Source organism: Rhinolophus hipposideros (genome assembly GCF_964194185.1).
Source record: "Rhinolophus hipposideros genome assembly, chromosome: 18".
Classification (NCBI taxonomy): Eukaryota; Metazoa; Chordata; class Mammalia; order Chiroptera; family Rhinolophidae; genus Rhinolophus; species Rhinolophus hipposideros.
This window is the reverse complement of record NC_138064.1, coordinates 50,816,498-50,837,663: the sequence shown is the minus strand read 5'-3', so window position 1 is coordinate 50,837,663 and position 21,166 is coordinate 50,816,498. Positions and strand designations below refer to the sequence as shown.

The window sequence follows — 21,166 nt, the reverse complement described above, 5'->3', positions numbered from 1 at the left end:
CCAGAGCCCAGGCTCTTACCATCAGAAAATACTACCTCTTAGGAGAAATTAAAACCTGTCTAAAAACTGATCTGGTATAAGGCAGGACTATACTCAGGAACAACACAGGTGTTCTACAGATTTGTTCCAAAGTCACTAACGAAGCATTGTGTAAGTAAATGTACCCAGAAAAGCTATCAGGAAATATATTATTAATGTCCAGAATTAAACAAATTTAATATGTCTCTCTCATTATAGTTGTGTGTATATTTTTATAATACATTTTTAAATGTAATATTTAAAAATGGCCACTATACTTTGAAAAAGAATGTTAAGAAATTTTTTAAAGAAAAATTTAGGGATGACCACCAGGAACAATTCCTAAGGAAGTTAGGATGTAAGCTCAAGTGCCAGGACCATATCTATTTTGTTCATTATATACCCATGCCTAGCATATAATATGTGCTTAATTTATATATATAAATTTATATTTTATAAATTATATTCTTATCTTACATATAACTTGTATATATATTTTATGTATGTGTGTACGGTATGTATACATATATACCCTCCCACAAGTCACCCACTTCTTGATACCTATGCTATTCTTTTGGAATTAAAGCAAACTTCTGACTGGTCTACCTTTGCCTCCCTCATCTTTTCTCAGCACACAGCCAGGATAATCGATCCTTTTCAGAGCCAGGTCATGTCAGTCCTTCACTCAGAACACCATGCCTTCCCATGTCAGTCTTAAGTCAAAGTCTCCTGGTGGCCTAGAAAGCCTGTTGTCTCCCGATTCTGTTATTTCCTCTGACCTCCTCTTACTAACTCATCTCCGTCACTCCACTCCAACCTTCTTACTGTTGCCAAGTATGCCAGGTGCAATCCCCTTTAAGGCCTTTACATTCTGCGTCCTCTGCTTGAGAAGTCCGGCCCCATGTTATCATATGGCTAATTCTCACCTACTTCAAATCTTTGCTCAAATGTCTTTTCAATGAGTTCTACCCAAACCACTCTATTTAAAGTTGCAAACCTACCACGACCTGATTATCCTGACTTTTCTTTTATTCCACAGGATTTTATCACACTTATTATATAATGAAAGTTGTTGATCTTTTGTCTCTAAAGACTTAATGCATCTTAAGTGCTCAGAATGGTGTCTAGCACTTAAATACCAGAATGAATGAATGCGTGAATGAATGAATGTTTATATCACACACAGTAGGTGCTCAGTATGTATTTATTGAATATAGATCATGAAATACTACATATATCATAGATTAGGATGCTTAACCGGAGAATGGTGCCTAGTTAGTTGTGAGCTCTGTAACTAAAATAAGATATATATACAAACCAAAGTTATCATAGTACTTATCTCTGGAAGGGAAATGTTCATTTCAACAGTGGTCAAGGGCTCTTAAGCTTTATTTATAATATTACATTGTTTTCCCAAAAAAAGTGTTACTTGTATAACTGAAATGAGTACAAATTTTAAAACAAAAAGTTAAAGGTTTTGAAAGTAACGCTTAGGAAGAAAAGTAAAAGGGAACAGTATTTTTCAATCTGAAGGCAGGCAAAGGGAGAACAATTTTAATGGTAGCTTAATAAAAATGGGCTTAAATGCAATATGAAACTTGGTGCTTACCACTTAGAATAGAAATGGGATATTGAGGTCACAGGTCATAGAGTAGATTAACATTTCAAAATGCTAGATTTTTAAAAAGACATGGTCCTGTCCAAGTGTGAGAACTAAACCTATCATTGTTCATTTCATTTCTGTGATTCTGTAATACCTAAAAATTCGTATTTCTTAAAGATAGGGAGACAGGAAATTTAAACTTTAACACTAGAATATTGCTTTAAGAATTCCGCCTTAACCTAGAGGGTATTACGCTCAGTGAAGTCAGATAAAGACAAATACCATATAATGTCACTTATATGTGGAATCTTAAAAATAAACAAACAAAACAGAAACAGACTCAGATACAAAGAACAAATTGGTTACCAGATGGGAGGAGGGTTGGGGACAGGGTGAAAAAGGTGAAGGGATTAAGAAATACAAATTGGTAGTTATGAAATAGTCATGGGAATGTAAAGTACAGCATAGGGAATATAGTCAATAATATGGTAATAACTATGTATAGTGCCAGGTGGGTACCAGACTAATCAGGAAGATCACTTTACAAATTATTTAAATGTCTAACCACTACACTGTATACCTGAAACTAATATAAAATATTGACTGTCAACTATATTTGAAAAATTAAAAAACTAGGGAAAAAATTTAAAAAGTCAAAAAAAAAAATTCTGCCATAACACTTTTTCCCTCAATGGGAAATTAAAGGAACATAAAACAAAAAAAAGTTTGAAAATCCAAATGTTTTTATTAGTATCACTACCAAGTATCATAACTGGTTTATGCCCCCTCCCCTTTCGGCCTAGTTAGTATATCCAATATTGCTTCATTAGATTGTGCATAAATTGTGCTTGGTTTCAAGGCCACAATTTAAGGGATTACAGTTACAAAATAGTGAAAAATCTACTTCAGAAAATGTTTGAATATGATTATGTCAAACTTCAATTAACATCAATATACCAATTTGCCTAATCTAAGATCACTAGAAAAGCAGATTTTTGTTATAGGTACTCAGTTTTTTCCATGTACTTGTAACATAGGACTTTCACAAAAATTTTATGACAGGACTATAGGCTTTTCCGGAAAGATGTATGAAAGCTACTCTTCCAGTATGTTAGTCAGAACAAAGCCTAAGTTCACTTATTGTGAGTTTAAAAATGTGTTCAACTATCTTTTCCACTTATATTTCAGTGGTATCTAGTTAATATTTGCACAATAATTTTAAGCCAATGGTTTTTAAAGGGCAAAATGGATATAGTTTTTTATGGTCTTTGCAAGAATTTTCCCAAATACCATATATAACGCTCCAAACAAGCATGCCACTGAAGAAATTTAACATTCAACTTCTGGCTTTTATTCTCTAAAAAAGTGAATCTAATTTTACTGTAAATGTTGTATCAACATAACCATGGAAATTCTGCATTCTCCCAAATGTTGTCATCATTAGGTAAAAACTCATTTAGGCAAAATAGTATTTATGCTTCCATTTTATTGTTTTTAAGAATTAAACTGCCACCTCAGTAGTCTTAAGAGCAATATAATGAAACATACATACATTTAATTTAGACTAATGTCCATCATAGATTCAAAGGCTTCCCTGATATAAGGCTGGGATTCACATCTTTTTCCTTAAGGAAAGAAACACCAACAGTGATTTTTTTTTTTAATCCTTCTGCCCACCCACCCTCGTTCAAACAATAACTGGATGAAGTCAAGTCACCATTTAAAAATTTTGTCTGCTAAAAATTCATCTGACCTGCTCCCTGCATTGCATTTCTTAAACCTAACTGAAAATAATCATTTTTTAAAAAGCCTACGAGAATTCTCTTAACATGTGGAATTTTATCATGATACTAATTTTTTGTCCAATACCTAAGTGGTTTCGTACCACAATCAACTCTAGCGAATTTCAATAAAAACAGAACAGCTCTTCAAAAACAGCTGAGAAGCTCTGAAGTAAATTTGGCTATTTTCATATTACATAAAACAAAGAATGGTATTGGATTTTCAACAGTAAAATTTTAACAGCTCCTAAAAAGTAATATTTTAACAGCTCCTAAAAAGGGGCATGAAAGGGAATCAAGTTTGCACCAGTCCAAGTACCTACAGTAATATGATAGAAGTACTCACCAACTTTTCACACTATTTCACTCCCATGCTTCTAGTAACAAAAATTTCTCATTAGAAATATTACATTAACACTGGACTCTCAAATTGTTAATTGTGAAAAATCACTTAACTTTAAAAAAAGTGTATTATTTTTTTGACTGGTCACATTTGAAATGGCCATTTATATTATTTCTAACTTCAGCTCTAAGTTCATAGATGACTTTGCATCTGATTATCCCAGATGAGAAATTATTTTGCCTGTACCTGACTGAATTAAATGGTAAATTAGCAATCATTTCACCCTTTGTCAAAAAGAAATGTTCTAAATTTATACACTACAAACTATTTAATAAATGATATCTGCATACTACACATTTCATGTTTATATTATGCACCATTTTAGTGGGGGAGGAAATACTTCACAGGGGTTTATTCAAAGGATACACAATATCCTAAGAATATTGAATTGTACATATCAGTTCTGTAGAAACTGTAAGTGGTCATCTTAGCTGGACTGTAACAAGCCCTATAATGCAAAAGCTGACTCTAAAGGCACCTTGTAAAGCACTGAAATTCACAATTTAATCATTGCTTGTCTCTTCTCCAATACAAAATCATCTGGTCGACTCCATGCTAACATGACCCAAGCGTTAGACTGCTTAACCAATGAAAGAAAAAGGAAATCATGAATAGTTTTAAATTTCAAGTTAGAGGAAGAACCCTTACCACACAGTAGTGAAATCTGTGAAATGCCAGTTTGTGACTACAGGAATGTCTTTCATTAATACAGTATTCAAAATCCCTCCCTGGCATTCCAATTGTAATTGAAAAGCCAAGAAACAAGACCCCATTTAAGTGCAGGATCAAACTCCACCATGAACTGAGTAATTACATAAGGCCCATTCAGCCCTAAATATTTAAGATAGTGAGCAGAGTAGAACACACTTCATCTAAAGAACACCATTGAAACAGCTCTATAAAATAATGTTACTTAAGATTAATAAGTGTGGTGAATCACGTGATTCCAACCATTCAGTAAAAAGTATTCATGAGTAACAGCATCCCCCAACGGCTCGCAGCCTGTAGAGTCAATGACTTTGGCTGTATCTTTCTGAATAACTAGTAATGCCCTTTAATATTACAAACAGATCTTAGTCTGGAATTTCAATGTGTTTTGGTGCTCCTGAGGCTGCCTGAAGATGAAAAGGCCTCCAAGTGAAGTGCATTATATACTTAATATACCTCAAAATTTCAGTGCCTAAAATGTGTAATTATTCTCTACCATTTAACAGTCTGCCTGACAGTAAATTCTAGTAGATTTTTTATTTTAGGTTTTTATTGTAACTTTGGGAAATTAGTGGTAAAACATATGGTTTTAAAAAACAGTATGTGGCTGCACTTAAATTCACATAAAAATAGCATTTTTACAACCATATTGAAATTTAATCCTTTTACACAGGTTAACAAAATGTATCACAAGAAAAACTAAACCGGGTTTAACAAAAGCAATACTTTTGAAAAGTGGAACAATGAAAACTTTTTTCAAATTTTTTTACAAACGGTCACCTCTGGGTCAATTTATCACACTACGGGAACAAAGGTGTTCAAATATAGGCGAGCTCCACTGAGCCACTTATCCGCACTACAGGATAGTACTTGAAATTAATCCTAAGGTGAAGATTTAAAACCATTTTAAGAGACAAGATCCTAGGTGTTTTACAGCTACCTCAATAAGAGGTGTTTTCCTTCCCCAAACAGCCAAAACTTAATTAAAAGATCGACTATACATAGGTATTTTCTCCTCCTATCTTCAGTTCAAAATGCTCTCATCACTGGTAATACGGTCTGTATCTTGTCTGGTCTGGATGATGTGGTCCAGGCAGTGGGGTTTGAGAAGGTGGGCCCTGCATTCGTGGAGGAGGCGGTGGCCCTCTGGGTGCGGGCCATATGCCAGGGCTCATGCCCCCTGGCTGTGTGAATGGAGGGCTCAGAGTTCCTTGATCTTCAGTGAACTGGGGTAGAGAGTTAGGGTTGTAATGGTGAGGAGGGGGTGCAGTTACAGGTGGACCACCGTGCTGAGGAGGGGGAGGTCCTGGAGGAGGATGGTTCATATACGGTGGCATCTGGGCCATGATATGTCCCGGGGGAGGGGTGATTGGCGGTGGAGCAGAGGTCATTGGAGGAGGTGGAGCTTGGCTGTACACCAAGTGAGGAGTACCTGCGGCCTGGGGCGGGTGTGGCATTGGATGGCTTATTGGAGGAGGAGGGGGGGGCGGAGGTGCGTAATGCTGCTGTGGAGGCATGATGTGATGAGGGTGCGACACCACGGGCTGGCCCTGGTACTCGGGGTGGTGGTGAGCAGGTGCTGGGGCAGGAGGTGGTGGTTCTCTAGCACCTGAGTTGGAGTCATCCTGAATGGGGACGGTTATTAAATTGCTGTGTTTCCTTGTTGAAATACGAAAGGTTTCCTGACTGACCGAACGAGGTGGAGGTGGAGCCATGGACAATTCTGCGGGAGGAGCACGAATATCCTCATGGGGCTGATTATAGTGCTCGTGTGGCACGTGCTGCAAAGGAGGTGGTGGCATCATGATGTGCTGCTTTGGTGGAATATGGCTCATATGATGCTTGTCTGGCGGCATGATAAAACGATCAGGGATCTCGGCGGGTGGTGGGGCAATAGGAGGATGAACATTTTCAAGTGAAGCACGGGTAACGGGTTTCCCAGCTCTCATGTGGCGGTGGTTGATATGAGCCTGCAAGTCTCTCTGAGACAGGTATGTTCTCTTGCAGCCTTGTACAATGCTGCACATGAAGAGAGAACCTCGTGTGCACTGCTCAATCCGCTGCACAGGATCACTACAGCTAAATCAGAAGGGGAAATAATTGGATTTACTAAAAACAGACTAAAAATAATGCAATTCATTTCAAAGATAGGCTTATTTTTTAAATTTGTTATGGAAAATATTGCAAAAGCTCACAATAGTTATTAAGTGAATCTTTAACTTTCCCACCTCGTTATCTGTTTGCTATTAAGCGTCAGCAAATCTTACAAGAAAAAACTGAAAGTGTATCAAACGGAATGTTTTAAAGAAAAGACCTTATTCTTCCCTAAGACCTAGAATGTATCTAATTTTCTCAAATAGTTTTATACTTTGCATGTATTTGCAAAAAAGCCCAGGAAGGGCAAACCAAAGAATCTGTCACAACCAAGGAATCCAACCTTATAAGCTAGTTACCAAGCAATAGCATTTGCTGAGCAAATAAAACTAAGTGGAAGACAAAAAGTGGAAGATGCCACAAAGACTACAGAAACAAGTACGAGCATAAGGGGACCTTTCTGAACTGTCAGTCAAATTTACTACTCAGAAGTAGCACACACTCCTATCTTTCTAAATTGTAAGCACTAAATTTAACTCTATTTTCTTAATGACTCAGGGTCAAAACTGTTACTATTTTTCATTCATTATATTTAATCCACTCTTGCGTCTTTTAGAGTCTTCTTAAAATAGTGGAGAGAGGACTGAACTAGGAACCAGAAGAACTGGGATCTAGTGCTGGCTCTGTAATCTGGGGAAGTCATTCAATATGTCTGTTTCTTCATCTGTAAAATGGGTTAAAACACCTACTTTACCTAACTCACAAGATTTTTATATCTGTTTCACCCTACTTAAAAGAGTGTCCTTAAAATCAACGGAACAATGAAAACGATAGTATTTCATCACTAGTTAAACACTAGGTATGTATAAATATAAGCTATCATCATTAAATATGAATGTCAGGTCACGTGATACTATATTAAATGGGTCTACATTCTAGGTTTTTGAGTTGTATCTGTATTTCCATCCTTGATGTAAGGCTGGCACTCCTTCTTGATACCAGCAGGCTTCCCTTAGTGGCCTTTTGGCTCACTTCTCATTTTTTGCTTCTTATTCTCTGTAAGCTCAGAAATATTTCCCCAGTATCAGGATGTGAGGCACTTTCTTTCCGGTGATGCTTAATCCTAGCAATGTAATATTTATGTTAACTTGCATTGCCAGGTCTTCACTTTCTGATCTGGGTCTCTTAATCCAGACAGGCTTACTGTTCTAAGCAGCTCAGGGCCAACCAGGGAGGTACTAACTGGAATTCAAGTTGAAGATTGAATTCCCTCTTAAATATTAACATTAGAACACATATAAAAGAGAAAACCTTCTAATGTACTCTACCATGGTGTTTTACAACATCTAAAATCCTTTATCCCAATGAAGCAATCAAATCTCCTAGATAATTTAAAGTGAATGTACAATGTTGGAAAATTAGGCATTAGAGGAAGTTAGACAAACAAGCGAATATGCACTTTTAATTTCCTAATTCTTCTGAATTATAATTCTAGGGAAGAAATATTCTTTAAACTCACACAACAGATTTTATAATGTGACTTTCAGGCGCTAATAAAAATATGCCAAGACAACTCGTTTTTACTAGTTTCTCTCTGAATCATCCTTTCTCTCTGTGATGCCAGCCTTCCTACACCGTAAGAGGAAATCATCCCTTACAATCATCCAGAGCTTTGCTATCAACCAACACTACAACTCCAGGTCGGGATAGCTTATGACACAGGTTAGAAGAAACTAGGACAAGAGAAGTTTCTCTCAAAGCTTTCCCAAGCCTTCTGTCAGGGGTTCTACACTGATATAAAACTTCCTAGCTTAATCTAGATCTTTCAAGACCATTCCAGTATAGACCATTATCAACCAATACTTCTAGATCTTCATAACTTTTCTGAGTCTATGCCATGATGGTGTTCCAAGATACACTCAACACATAATAATCAGATTTGAAGGTAAGAAATAAGAGCTTATGCTCACATATACTATTTTATTCTCTCTCTCTCTCTCTCTCTCTCTCTCTCTCTCTCTCTCTCTCTCTCTCTCTCTCTCTCTTCATTTAATTCTAATAATAACCCAGGGAGGCAGGTACTATTATTAGCTCCATTTCATAGATGAAGAAACAGTCTATGTCACACAGCTAATAAATGGCAGATCAGGGACTTGTACCCAGGAATTCTAATTCCAAAGTCTTTGCTCTCAGTCACCGTGCAACACTACCTTCTCCAGTGTACCATCAAAAAAAGAAAATAACTATTTTTAGTCTATAAAACAAATTTTGTGATAGCAAATACACTTGGTCATTTTGGCCAATTTGAATTGACTGATAGAAGCTACCTAGCCCCGTCCTAGGAGAAGGCTAAGGCCGACTCTGGACTCACAGAGAAAGGTTAGCCATGCCTACACATATGACAGCCTGCTGCTGGTTTAAATCACCTCTGACCTTTAACCAACATTATAAATTGCAGTATTTATAAAGATCACAAACTTTATTATTTAAAATTTAATGATGATCTTACCCTGGACACATCTTATCTCCCTTTTTTTCATGTAAAATAGCACAGTCATAGCAAAAAACATGCTTGCATGGAATCTGTGAAGAGACATGTTACAGTTAAGCATACTAGAACAAATTAAAATATTTCAAAAAAAAATAACAGTAAGAACAGTGACCTAGACATAGAAGACAGTTGGGAACTGTTTGTTAAAATGAACAATTAGTAAGTTATGCCAATTATATAAAAGTAATAGTTAACCTTTTTAAGTCACAAAATCCTTTAGGAATGTGATGAAAACTTCCACCCTTTCCTCAATAAACATATAGATGCTCATTCGCTTATACTTTCTGAAGGTATGAACCCTATAAATTTCATCCATGGTCCTTACAAGTTAAAAGCCTCTGAAAAAGAATACTATAACCATATCCTGTTTGGTTATATCCTGTTTGATCATATCCTGTTCCTCCTGAAACTATTCCATAGCAGTAAGATAACAAATATCTCCTAGATTTAACATAAGCAGCTTTGCCCCTGGTAGCTGTAAGTTCACGAACTTATAAAAATAAATCAAGACACAAGACATAGTAAAATGATGTTAGGCCATTTTAACCTTCATAGCCATGACTGTTATTTAATTAATGTTATACAGCAAAGCAATAGTATACAATCAATGTGTACTATTATAGTACAAAATAGTACACAATCAATGTGTGATGCCCTCTACCATCACAGATATATTACTGAATTCAGTTTATTTTTTTCAAACACAAATGTAAAACTACCTTTTTTAATGGAGTATATGTAAAAATGACTGTAAAATTACAGGGTAGGGTTGTAATTTTTTAAAAAAATATTGGAATTCAATTCGCAGAAATAAAAAATATTATTTATTGAGTTTTACGTTAAAAATTATAGCCTTCAGAAATGCATAACTGACATTATTCTATTAAACAAGAAAAAAATTTTCCTTAATAAACTAGAATAAATATAAGCTAACAGGTATGAAACAGTGCAAAGAAATTATTTAGTTTTCAGAAATTATAACAGTTCCCTTAACTAATACTTTATAAACAATTCAAGACTTTGTCAAGATAATTATATTAAATGCATTATTCTTCCAAAATTTCCCTTAGCTATTTCATATTTAAAATGTCACAAAATTAGTCATTAAACAGTGATAAAGCTATTTAAATTTCAGAATCCTACCACTACATAAATGTTTACATTTACAAAAATAAAATTTACTTTAATTGTACTTACCATTCGCCCATATATCTTAATAGGCAATCCACATTTGTCACAGAAATGAACTGGTGTATCATCCTTTTCACCTAGGATGTTTATCTGTTGAAATGATGTAATTAAAATTTCCTTTTTAAGCATTTCTAAAATCATATCTATAATTTACATAATTAATTAAATAGCATTTTATAAATGTTGTTAAAACAATTAGAAATAAAAAAAGTTTCTTGGTATCCTTACATATTCCCCACCATTGGTTGTACTTTATTTTTGGTGTTTCTTTTTTCTTAAATAGTATTAATAGTTATTGATTTTACCTGACTTTACTGAAAATTGCTTCAAAGTATTTTTGGAAACAGAAGTAGGGCATTAATAAACAAATGAATCACGTGCGCTGAGAGACCTAGCTATAATCAAAGTTCATACCATTCTTTGTGTATTCTGCATTGTTCTAATAAGATATTTAAAATATTTTATTGTTCTAATAAATGCTTTTATTTTAGTAATACCTGAAAATCCCAAAAAAGGTGTCCAGGAAACCTTCGCTGATTTCCAAACAGTTCGCCCCCTTTACAGTCATACCGTTCTTCTTCATTATAATCAAATCCTTCTGAGAAAAAAAAAAGTTATCTATTAACTTTTTCTATCTTGAATTTCATTTGGAAGTACACATACAATGGTAAAACAGGCCTGTTCACTGATGCTTTTCAAAGCTCTTCTAAGAACAAGATAACCAAGATTAGTGTAAACATCAGCTAGAAGTGGTCTTGGCGATCATGTCCAACGCTCTTACTTCATACCTGGGAATATTAGAATAAGGAGACCCACAGTAACAACACAGAGAAGTAAGTGGCAGAGCTGGGAACAGAACTCAGCTCTCTTCACTCCCATTCAAGTGTTCATTACTCACCCAACTAGCTCCTGTATAAAACTACTAATTATCATCATGCTTATTACACAAATTTTTAAGATGTTGATCACCATTTATTCAAATCTATCTACCAAAGTGGTATCATGCTGCAAGAGGCCAAAAGAATATAATGAAACAAAGAATTCTGCAGACTTTCTTCTTATGACTCAGTAAATTAGGTATCCTCTTCTTCAGCCTTAAACTGAGCCTGATTTTAGAAACATCAGACATATTGATACTTCATCCTTTCAATTTAAACCTCTCCCCGGTTAATCACCCAAACAGAAGCCATATCCTATCTACTTACAAGTAGTCTCCCTATACTGCGTATATCAGTATCAGTAAACTTAAAACAATATGAGGATTAAATGGGCTCAATTTCTCTGACCTAATTAAAAGGTTGATTGTAATCCTCTCATCCCATACAAAAGAACAGAAAACCAGTGAACAGTCTGATGAGGATTCTAGGTAGAATCCAATTAACTAAAGTAAAGTTGAGAAGACAATTTATCTCTCCAAAGTGCCCGGCTTCTCACAACTCTTTTGGCCCTAGAACTGGTAAACCGAGTAGCAAAGCACACCAAGTTTTAACTTTACCCACGTGGCTAAATTACAGCACCTGAGTACGTACATGTAGATACAGGACAGACGGGGACGAGGAGGAGAGATGGACACACCCCTGCGCACACGCGCGCACATACACATACATACACACACACACACACACACACACACACACACACAGGACAAGTGGGCACGAGATGGACAGGGACATGGACACACACAGTGATGCATTTGAGTGACCCTAGGTTCTTATATGGTCCATTTATACCTTATAAAAGCTGGTGTCATCTAATACTCAATTTTTCTTATTTGTCTAAAACTCAAAAAACTATTGAGCAAAACAAAAGCCAAGGAAATTAGGAGTACATTATCACTTTTCATAGTTCTACCCTGCATTCCCATCCATCATTAAAATACATACACATACATATACATATACATATATATAATATATACATATTTGTATAGATACAAGTACCCCAAATTCCATATTTTCAACAAGGCCTAAGGGGAAAAAAAACAATCAAAAAAATTGTTTTACCCCAAATAGGTGAATCTAATGTATCCAAAGATTATCTTCAGCCTAAATTTGCTCTATTAAAGAGACTGGTAACAGTAGCTCCTTCTAGGAAGTGGGGTGGGAATGAAGGGATACATGAGAGGGAAAGGGTACAAGGGGAATTTTAACTTTTTTGCGTTGTTTGAATTGTTACAGGAATTTATTTGTACATTACCGTGTAGTTTTAAAACATGATTTAAAAACCGAAAAGGCCAAAGGGGGAGTCCCAGGTTTACTGACCCTAGTTTAGTACAGCATCAGCCCTAAGTTGCAACCATGATTTATAACATTTGATTTCAAATATATTTGTTTAGATGGAGGAAAAAACCCTGTAATAAAAGGAACCATAATATAAGGTATAATTAAAACAGTCTCATTCTAAAAACAGAAATAAAGACAGATTGCTGGGGTAGAATAGCACATCTAGAAGTAGACACAAATACTTGTATAACTTTAATATATGATAAGGGTGGGATTCCCATTCAGCACGGAAAAGAGATACTTCAATGGTTGGGGTAAGTATCTCGCTGTTTTAGAGATAAAATAAATAAAGCCAGCCCCACTTTGTTTTTTAAATAATCAAAATACATACCCCTAATGTTCCAAAGCAGGGATCAGCAAACTTTTCTGTAAAGGGCCAGGCAAGTAAATAGCGTAGGCAATGTAAGCCATGGGTCTCTTGTTATTATTTAATTATGTCAGCATAGTGTGAAAGTCACCATACACAACACTCAAATGGGCATGGCTATGTTCCAATAAAATTTTGCAAAAACAGGGTCAGAATTGCCCCACAGGTCATAGTCTGCTGCTCCTGTATTAAAGGGTAAGATGGGAAAACTGTTTTATACTCATAGACTATAGGAAAGGCCTTTCTAAGAATGTAAAAAAACTCAGAAGTCGTAACAGAAAAATACGGATATTTGCTACCTAGAATCTTCCAGCTTCTCTATAATAAAAATGTTATATATAAAATTCAAGAAGGCGGGGGAGAGAAAACACACAATATATAATAAAGAGCTCATTTTATTAATTTACAAAAAACTCGTAAAAATCAAGAGGAAAGACAACCAAACGGGAAAAAAAGAATATAAACAGGTAGATCCTAGGCAAACTAAATAACTAACATAATATGAAAAGACATACATCTCCACTCATAAAGAAAAGTATATCAAAAAATTTTTAAGGTTAATAGTAAGCATCAGTATTGATGTGTGGGAGCATAAACTAATGTACTTGTTTTTGAAGAGTCATTTGACATTTGTCAAATTCTAAAATGCCCAATGCAAAGTTTAAATTTTACAAAGTATACATATTAAGGTATATGTATAAGGACATTTACTGCAACATTGCTTTTAACAGCAAAAAATTAGAAAAAATATCTATATATGAAATACCTAAACTTATTTTCTTAAATGAGGTATATCTGTACATCCTGAGAAGGCAAAATCTCAAATGCATCTTACATGAAAAAAGGGCAGTTATAGATGAAAAAAAGTATAAAAAAGTTGAAAGAGATTATATTGGGGGAGAAGTATTTTGGGGGTGAGAGGGACAATTTTACTTTTAATCTTATGCTTTCTGCAACATTGTTTAAATTTTTAACAATAGGCAGTGTCCTTTTGAACAACAAAAGAAACTAAATAAAATATTTATAAAGGGACAGAAAAGTACAAGAAAAGAGAGTATGTAAGATTTAAAAAGGTAGTTATAAATAAAATCACATGGATTATTTGGTGGAATCCCATACAACAAAAGGACTTTCGGACCTCTAAATTGCGACAAATTACCTTCATCCCCAGGCGGAGCCTTTGCAGGCATCCTGTTTATTGTCCTCGGCGTGCGCGGTGAAGCTTTGGCTTTGTTCCCTTGCTTGGAGATGAGCTTTATAGGAATTCGTCTTCGAACATCAAGACCACCCAATGATCCAGAACTATTGGTACCTTGTAACTCATTGTCTGTGTGAGGGAGAAAAAGTTGTCATCTTTTAGTTTTTCTTTTTTGAAGAGTATTCTGCTGCAAGTATTAAAGCAACACACCCAACATTATCAAGGGTTGAGTATCTGGATTCTGATTTTGAATGCTATGTTATGTAAGTGCTCATTTTCTCTACTTTGGGATAAACCCTTAAAGCAATGTGGGTTTTTCGGGGTTTTTAAAATTTATTTTATTTTATTGGGGGACAGTGTGTTTCTCCAGGGCCCATCAGCTCCAAGTAGTTGGCCTTCAATCTAGTTGTGGAGGGCGCAGCTCAGCTTCAGCTCCAAATCCAGTCACTGTTTTCAATCTTTAGTTGCAGTGGGCGCAGCCCACCATCCCATGTGGGAATTGAACCGGCAACCTTGCTGTTGAGAGCTCGCGCTCTAACCAACTGAGCCATCCGGCCGCCCCTCCGGAAGCTCATTGTCTTCAATCTAGTTGTGGAGGGCGCAGCTCACTGGCCCATGTGGGAATCAAACCAGCAACCCTGTTGTTCAGAGCTCGCGCTCTAACCAACTGAGCCATCCGGCCAACCCTAAAGCAATGCTTTTTGAGACATGGAACCTTTTAAAAAGTTGACTAAAGTTATAGAATTCTCCCTAAAACAGTAGACAATAAAATTTTTCATATAATTCCAGAGGAATTTATAGAAAATAAAACTCATGAACCCAAGATAAGAACTTCTGTCTTGAAGTACTCTATTTTGCCATCTATAATGCGCCCTTTTTTTGCCCAATTTGCGAGGGAAAAATAAGGTGTGCATTATACATGGATAGTACTAATTCCATATCTATATAAATGTTTTTAATTCTTTTATTTATGCTTATGAGTTAAGAGTGTAACTCTAGAAATCAATAACAATATCCGTATGCAAAATAATACCCTGGAATACGATCGTTGGTTTTGTTGAACTTATGACGAACTTGCAACAACGAAGAGTTCTTGGCCTTCTATGATGCGTAAATATCGTAAATTTGTTACTGGCCCATAAAATTGCTTGTACCTTGTATATGTTCTTGTGTTTTGTAATTATTTGTTACATGAAATTTCTTGTAACATAATGCCAGAAACTAAATGCTAAAATTCCTTTATAATACAAAAAAACAAGTACCTAAATGTAAACAAATAAAAATTTGAATTAAAAAATTAAAACAAAATTTTTTCCCCTGAAAGTTTGGGTCAAAAACATGGGTGCGCATTACAAACAGGAGCGCACTATACATGGCAAAATACGGTAAATAAGAGATTTTTTAAAAGAAGAAAAAGAGGGATCGAGAAGAAAAAGAGGGATTGAGAAGAAAAAGGAAACCATCCCTGTCTCCATCAAGCATGCAAAGTAGGCACTCAATACATTTAGTAAACTGATTCTACATCAGGACAATCAATAAAACTAAAAACACAAAACTTAACACTGACAGTGGTAAAACTAAGTAAATGCATTGAAATTAAAGTTAGTTTTAAGGAAGGAGATTATTCCCTTAAGTGTGAAATAGTTTTTCTAAAAACATTTTAGGAACATAGCAAAAATTATCACATCACTTAGTAGTACAAACACGAAATAACATTTCTAGATGTACATGTGACTGTTAGTTTTAGTCAGCAGTGCAAAGGAAAATTATAATTTAGGAAGATGCAAAGTTTCCGTACTTCAACTAGGTATAAACAACTTACACTTTCTAAGTCCCTGCTCATTATTGACTATGAAATAAATTAACTGATATCCCATGAGTAATAAATAGCATTATTTCAAAGAACTTACTCCATCTGAAGTTTAAAAGTCACCTTTATTCAAGTCTATGACAAAGTATTACAATACAGAAAATTTTCACCTTTACCTACTAAAGACAGAAAGGGAAATGCCATAAAGTAGGAAATGCAAATAAAATAATTTTTTCAAATAGTAATGTTTTAAACATCACAAGTGATTGAACAGGCTGTGTAACTGCTACTGGAGGAGATAGTCCAACCACGATTGAGAGCCAAGATGTCTACATTAAAGAGTAAAGCCAAATCTGGAAGTAGTAACCTAGTACTAATGACCTCCAGAGCTACTAGGATTACAAACACATTAAATTCACATTGATGATTTGCACTCTTTCTGAACAATATACAGAACATCATTCAAAATGGGTCCTGAATAATTAAGTACCTTTCAGTCTACTTTCTACTATTACTTTTAAAATAGCTAATACTCAAGACAAAATTCATGGAAAAGGGATTACATGCACAGCTAAAATCAATTAAGATAAACCCAACTTGATAATTTTCAAGACTTCACTAACTGTACTAACAAGTTGAGTATGTATTTCATCTGCTTTCATTCTAGTTGCTTACGTAAGTACCTACAAGCAATGTAATAGCCAAAAGACAAGTATGATAGAATGAATTTTTTTTGCTTAAAGTTATTTCTGATTTTCCAGTGGACTGAAAAAAAAATCAAGTTCTTGTAGACAGTTAACAGTTCAATGCTGCACTTCAGATATTAAAACGACTCTTAACGGATTTCCCTTGGTGAATGATCAGAATACCAACATGCCATCACTCCAAACCCTTTTCACACCACCCTGAGCCCTTGAAGTCACTATCACCACTGTTGTTTGCTTAACCCAACACAACTTTCAAGAGCCTGCTGCCCCTTACACACCTTGCCGCCTGTCTTACAGACTGCGAATCCATCAACAAAGTACAACATGTAATAATGACATCAACTCTGGGTCTGTCTTGGGTTTTCTGGTTTAAGAATCAGAAATTACAGCACAATTTCCTTTTGAAAACGCCAACTAAAACCGCAAAAGTCCTTTGATGTTACAAAGAAAGAGAACGAAGGATATAACTGGCCATTTAAGGTGAATCCACTTTAAAAAGGAATAATACTTTTATATATGATTTTTTAAGATATTTAGAATTTTATCTTGAATTAAAGGAACCAAAAAATAATTTAGAAAATTTAGATTACAGTTACAGCTAAGTGCTAATTCTTAGAATGACCAAAAAATAAATTAAGTGTTAACTGGCAGTTTCTTGGAGTAATTTTGCTGGCAAAATTCTATTCGTAGCCTTCGATATGTTTGACTTTTTCAGCATGATCAGAAAAATCAGTCATTTTTGCATAATATTCGAGGGTTTTGTCAATTTCCTCAAGGACTTCTCTTAATCCTTTGATATTAAAATCATTCTTTTGAGATGCCTATCCTGTCATAATGTCTTCAATTAACTGGCTAACTGGCATTTCCTCACTTGCCAATGATTCTGTGATTCAAATAATTGTTTAAGTAATTATTCAAATTCACTTTTATAAATTACATGAAAACCTGAATCTTTTGTAAGGTTTGTAATCACAATTTATATACAGCATTTGATAGTTTCCTGATATGAAACATCAAGGATGTAACAAAATTAACTAACAGAAAAGAAACTAGTATTAAGCAGCAGAGATATCTGAGTAGGAACTAATTTTTTAAATGGTCAGGTCATGAGTGAATATTTTCATGTTAGGATGACTTTTACATTTTTAACTTAACTTACTTTTTTTAACTTAAGTGAACTAGGATACTAAATACTCAGGTACACACCCACCCATATTACAGTTTCCTAACAACATTCTCTAAACGGAGTGGGGTCTTACTCCCATTTCCAGTTAATAGGCTCAATGAGAAATATTTTGCTAATGTTGGATGTCTGCTACTCTAACATCAATATCTTAGTTTCAAGTCTACAAAATTTCCAAACATCAGAGTTCCTTAGAGCCTGGTTCTAGACACTGTAATGTATTCCCGCTCCTTAAGTGATCTTGTCCATCCTCTTGCCTTAAAATATCAGGTATGTGATACTAAGCCCCAAATATGTATTTTTCAGCCCACCTCTTTCTCTGATCTCCACATGACATGTCTCCTTGTATATCTCAATATATATTTCATACTTAGCAGTCCAAAATCTTGTTCCCAAATGCTGACCAATCACCTCTCACCCCTTTAAAAAATGTTTTTCTCCCAAGTTTTCCCCAACTCAGTTAACAGGCACTGCCTAGCTGATGAAACCAGAAACTTAGGCATCTCTCTTTCTCTTACATTTCTCCAAATTAATCTATCAGTTTGGGTTTAAGTTTCACCACCAAAATATTTATTGAATCTGCCCACTCCCATTCTTCAGTAGGCCAAGCCTGCCTTCTGGTTTACTGCAATTACCTCCTAAATTGTCTATTTTTTATTATTCTTGCCACCCTCTCTTACACCCTTCTCCATAGAACCTATTATATGTTTAAGATATTATGCTCCTCCTCTACTTCTGTTCAATGGCTCATACTGCACATAAAATAAATTCAAATCTTTAACATGGCCTTCCAAGTCTTGCACGACCTGATTCCTGCCCTCCTTTCCAATCTCGCATTAGAGCTCTTTCCTTCTTGCTAATCACTACGCTGCAGCCGACTGGTTTCCCACTTCAGTCTCTGTACTCGGTGAAAATGCTTTCCTCCTGATTTATTGCATGGCTGCATTCTTCTCATCCACCAGACCTCAAGCTGTTACTGCTACCTTTCGAGAAAGACCCTTCCTACCACCCTCTCTGAAGCGTGCGCCCATTAGCCTTTACCACAGCACGTTTGTTGTTTTCAAGGAACGTATCATAACCGGTAAACATTTGGGCTTTTTAAAAAATTCATTGTACCTTCCCCAACAAAATGTAACCTCCATGACAGTAACTCGGCCTTGTGTACCATTCCATCTCCAGGCCTACAAGTTTCGGAGATGGATAGACAGGTAGAAATACAGACGGACAGACAGACAGTATTTGATGACTGAGGACATCCCAACAAGTACTTAATACGGGGAAAGCCTTTTTCCCCCCATTTGTGATGTGGTTTCATAACTATACGAAGCACTTTCTAATTCCAAGTACACTCATTCAATATCCAAGCACCCAGGAAGCTAAACCAAAACACACGTCACAAAGAGTGGAGCCATTCTTACTTTGAGAAAAAGACGTGACTGTCTTGACTCTACGTTCCCCTTTGTAAATGCCCCCAGATGACGAGTAAGGGCCATGGCCGAAGGCTTCGATAGAGAAGCTGCTCCGAGCATCACCCCGAGAACCACATCCGCCTCCCTGCTCCCACCTCCCGTCCGCCGAGGACGGGAGGACCACGACCCCGGGCGCTGACCCCGCAGCGCCGCCCAAGGCCGACGGAGACAGCAGGACGTCTCCAGCCCAGTCTGCGGATCCTCTCCCAGCGAAAAAGGCTTCCCGTCTCCGAGACCGGGATCTCCCCGCTAGTTCCCGGAGTGCAGGGCCCAGCGCTCAGAATGAGAGCCAGAGAGCGAGCGAGATCTCCGCACAAGGCCCGCGCCGCCCGCCGTCCCGGCTCGGGGCTCCGCAGAAGCCGACAAGCGGCCGTCGCCGGCACCCAGGCTGCAGGTACCACACCGGAGAGTAGGCCGGGAAGTAGCAGGCCCTTGCCGGGCAGGGGGAGGGGTCTCTAAGATTTCTTTCTCACCGCTACACCCCAGTAACGTAGGGCGAGCGTAACCCCTCTATGTCCGCTAGGAGACCAGTCCCAGGCCGGCCAAGGGGGCATGGAACCGGGACCCCCACTGCCTCCGCCTCCTTACCAGTGTGATCCATGATTCGGCTCGCAGAGCACAGTGGGAGCGGAAGTCAACTGCGCCGGAGTCGCAGGGAGCGCGTGCGCGCTGCCTTCCGGAGCCTGGGAGGCGGAAGTGCGATTCGGTTGCCCCGGCTTTGGCTTCCGAGGGCTTCCTTTCCCGGCTCCCAGTAGCCAACTCCGGTAAGCGAATTAGGCATAGTTCGGGCTGAGGAAGAAAGAGCGAGCAGGCTAAGGCCTTCGATGCGGGGGTTGCTACGGCCTGTCCTCACATGCTTCGAGAGAAAGTAGCCTTTAATTGGAAAGGAGACGGACGGGAACCGGGGAGGGAGAGAGCGGTAGTAGCTGGAGGACTAAGCTCCTGGCAGGTGAGGCGGATGCCCGCCCCGCTGAGCGTTGACTTCTGGGACTTGCAGTGCGCCGGCTCCCCGCAGCGGCCAGGCCCACTGCGCAGGCTCGGCCGTTGGGCGGCCCCACCCCGGCAGGCGGAGTAACGGTTTGGAATCCCCCCGGCCCGCAGCGGCCGTCTCCTCCCCGGCTCTGGGAAAGTGCAAACACGCGCCGCCCTGGGCGTCCTCCGGCGGAGGTAGCCCGGGGGATGGGTGAGCTGTGGGACGCTCCCAGCCGGGGACAAGGGCGCTGTGCTGGCTGCCTGAGGGTCGCTTTGTCGCGACGAGCTACATAGACCCACGCACCGCCGACTTGGTATCTGTGCCCGTGCCCGCCTCTTACGTTTCTAACCGTTGCGACACATCTATCATGCTTGACCTGCACCTGTTTTCTAGCCTAAAAGCTGCTGCCTCTAGGAGCAGGCAGACGTGCGTCCGGAGGACCGGAGCAGGGTCGCGCGGAGAGGCGTGCGGAGGTGCGCGTGGGGCGGCCGCGCGGGAGACGGGGACGGCGGGGCCTGAAACGAGGAAGGGGAGCTACCACAGTGAGCAGTACCTAGTTCCAGGTCTTGGTCCCGGGGGCTTGTGGCCGCCGCCGCCTTCATCTTCTTAGGCCAAAACACGGAAAGTGGCAAAGAGGGATTCCTGAGACCTTCAGTGCCGTCTCCCCCTCTCGGACGTGGCTCGTTTGTGTCCACTGCCTTCTCTCTTAGCGTGGATACCCTCTGATGGGGAGAAAGGAGCACAATTAGTGGAAAACACAAGCTGGGGAGTCAGGGGATTTGGGTTCTATTCTTGTCGTCCCTTGGTGACGACATCATTACCTTGGGT

General features: G+C 37.9%; 1 protein-coding gene across 2 annotated transcripts; it reads right to left on the bottom strand.

The window, feature by feature from the left end:
* Positions 1-1,203: 1,203 nt before the first annotated feature.
* CBLL1 (Cbl proto-oncogene like 1) lies at positions 1,204-20,358 on the bottom strand. 2 transcript variants are annotated; one of them, XM_081079751.1, is made up of 6 exons: positions 19,954-20,358; positions 14,158-14,325; positions 10,847-10,947; positions 10,356-10,439; positions 9,117-9,190; positions 1,204-6,592 (listed from the first exon to the last, which is right to left on the bottom strand). In XM_081079751.1, the coding sequence occupies exons 1-6, from the start codon at positions 19,964-19,966 to the stop codon at positions 5,557-5,559; spliced, it is 1,476 nt and encodes a 491-aa protein (XP_080935877.1). In that variant the 5' UTR covers positions 19,967-20,358; the 3' UTR covers positions 1,204-5,556. The 2 variants fall into 2 exon arrangements, with proteins under 2 accessions (XP_080935877.1, XP_080935878.1); XM_081079752.1 differs by having other exon boundaries at positions 3,089-6,592; positions 10,847-10,944; positions 19,954-20,026.
* Positions 20,359-21,166: the final 808 nt, after the last annotated feature.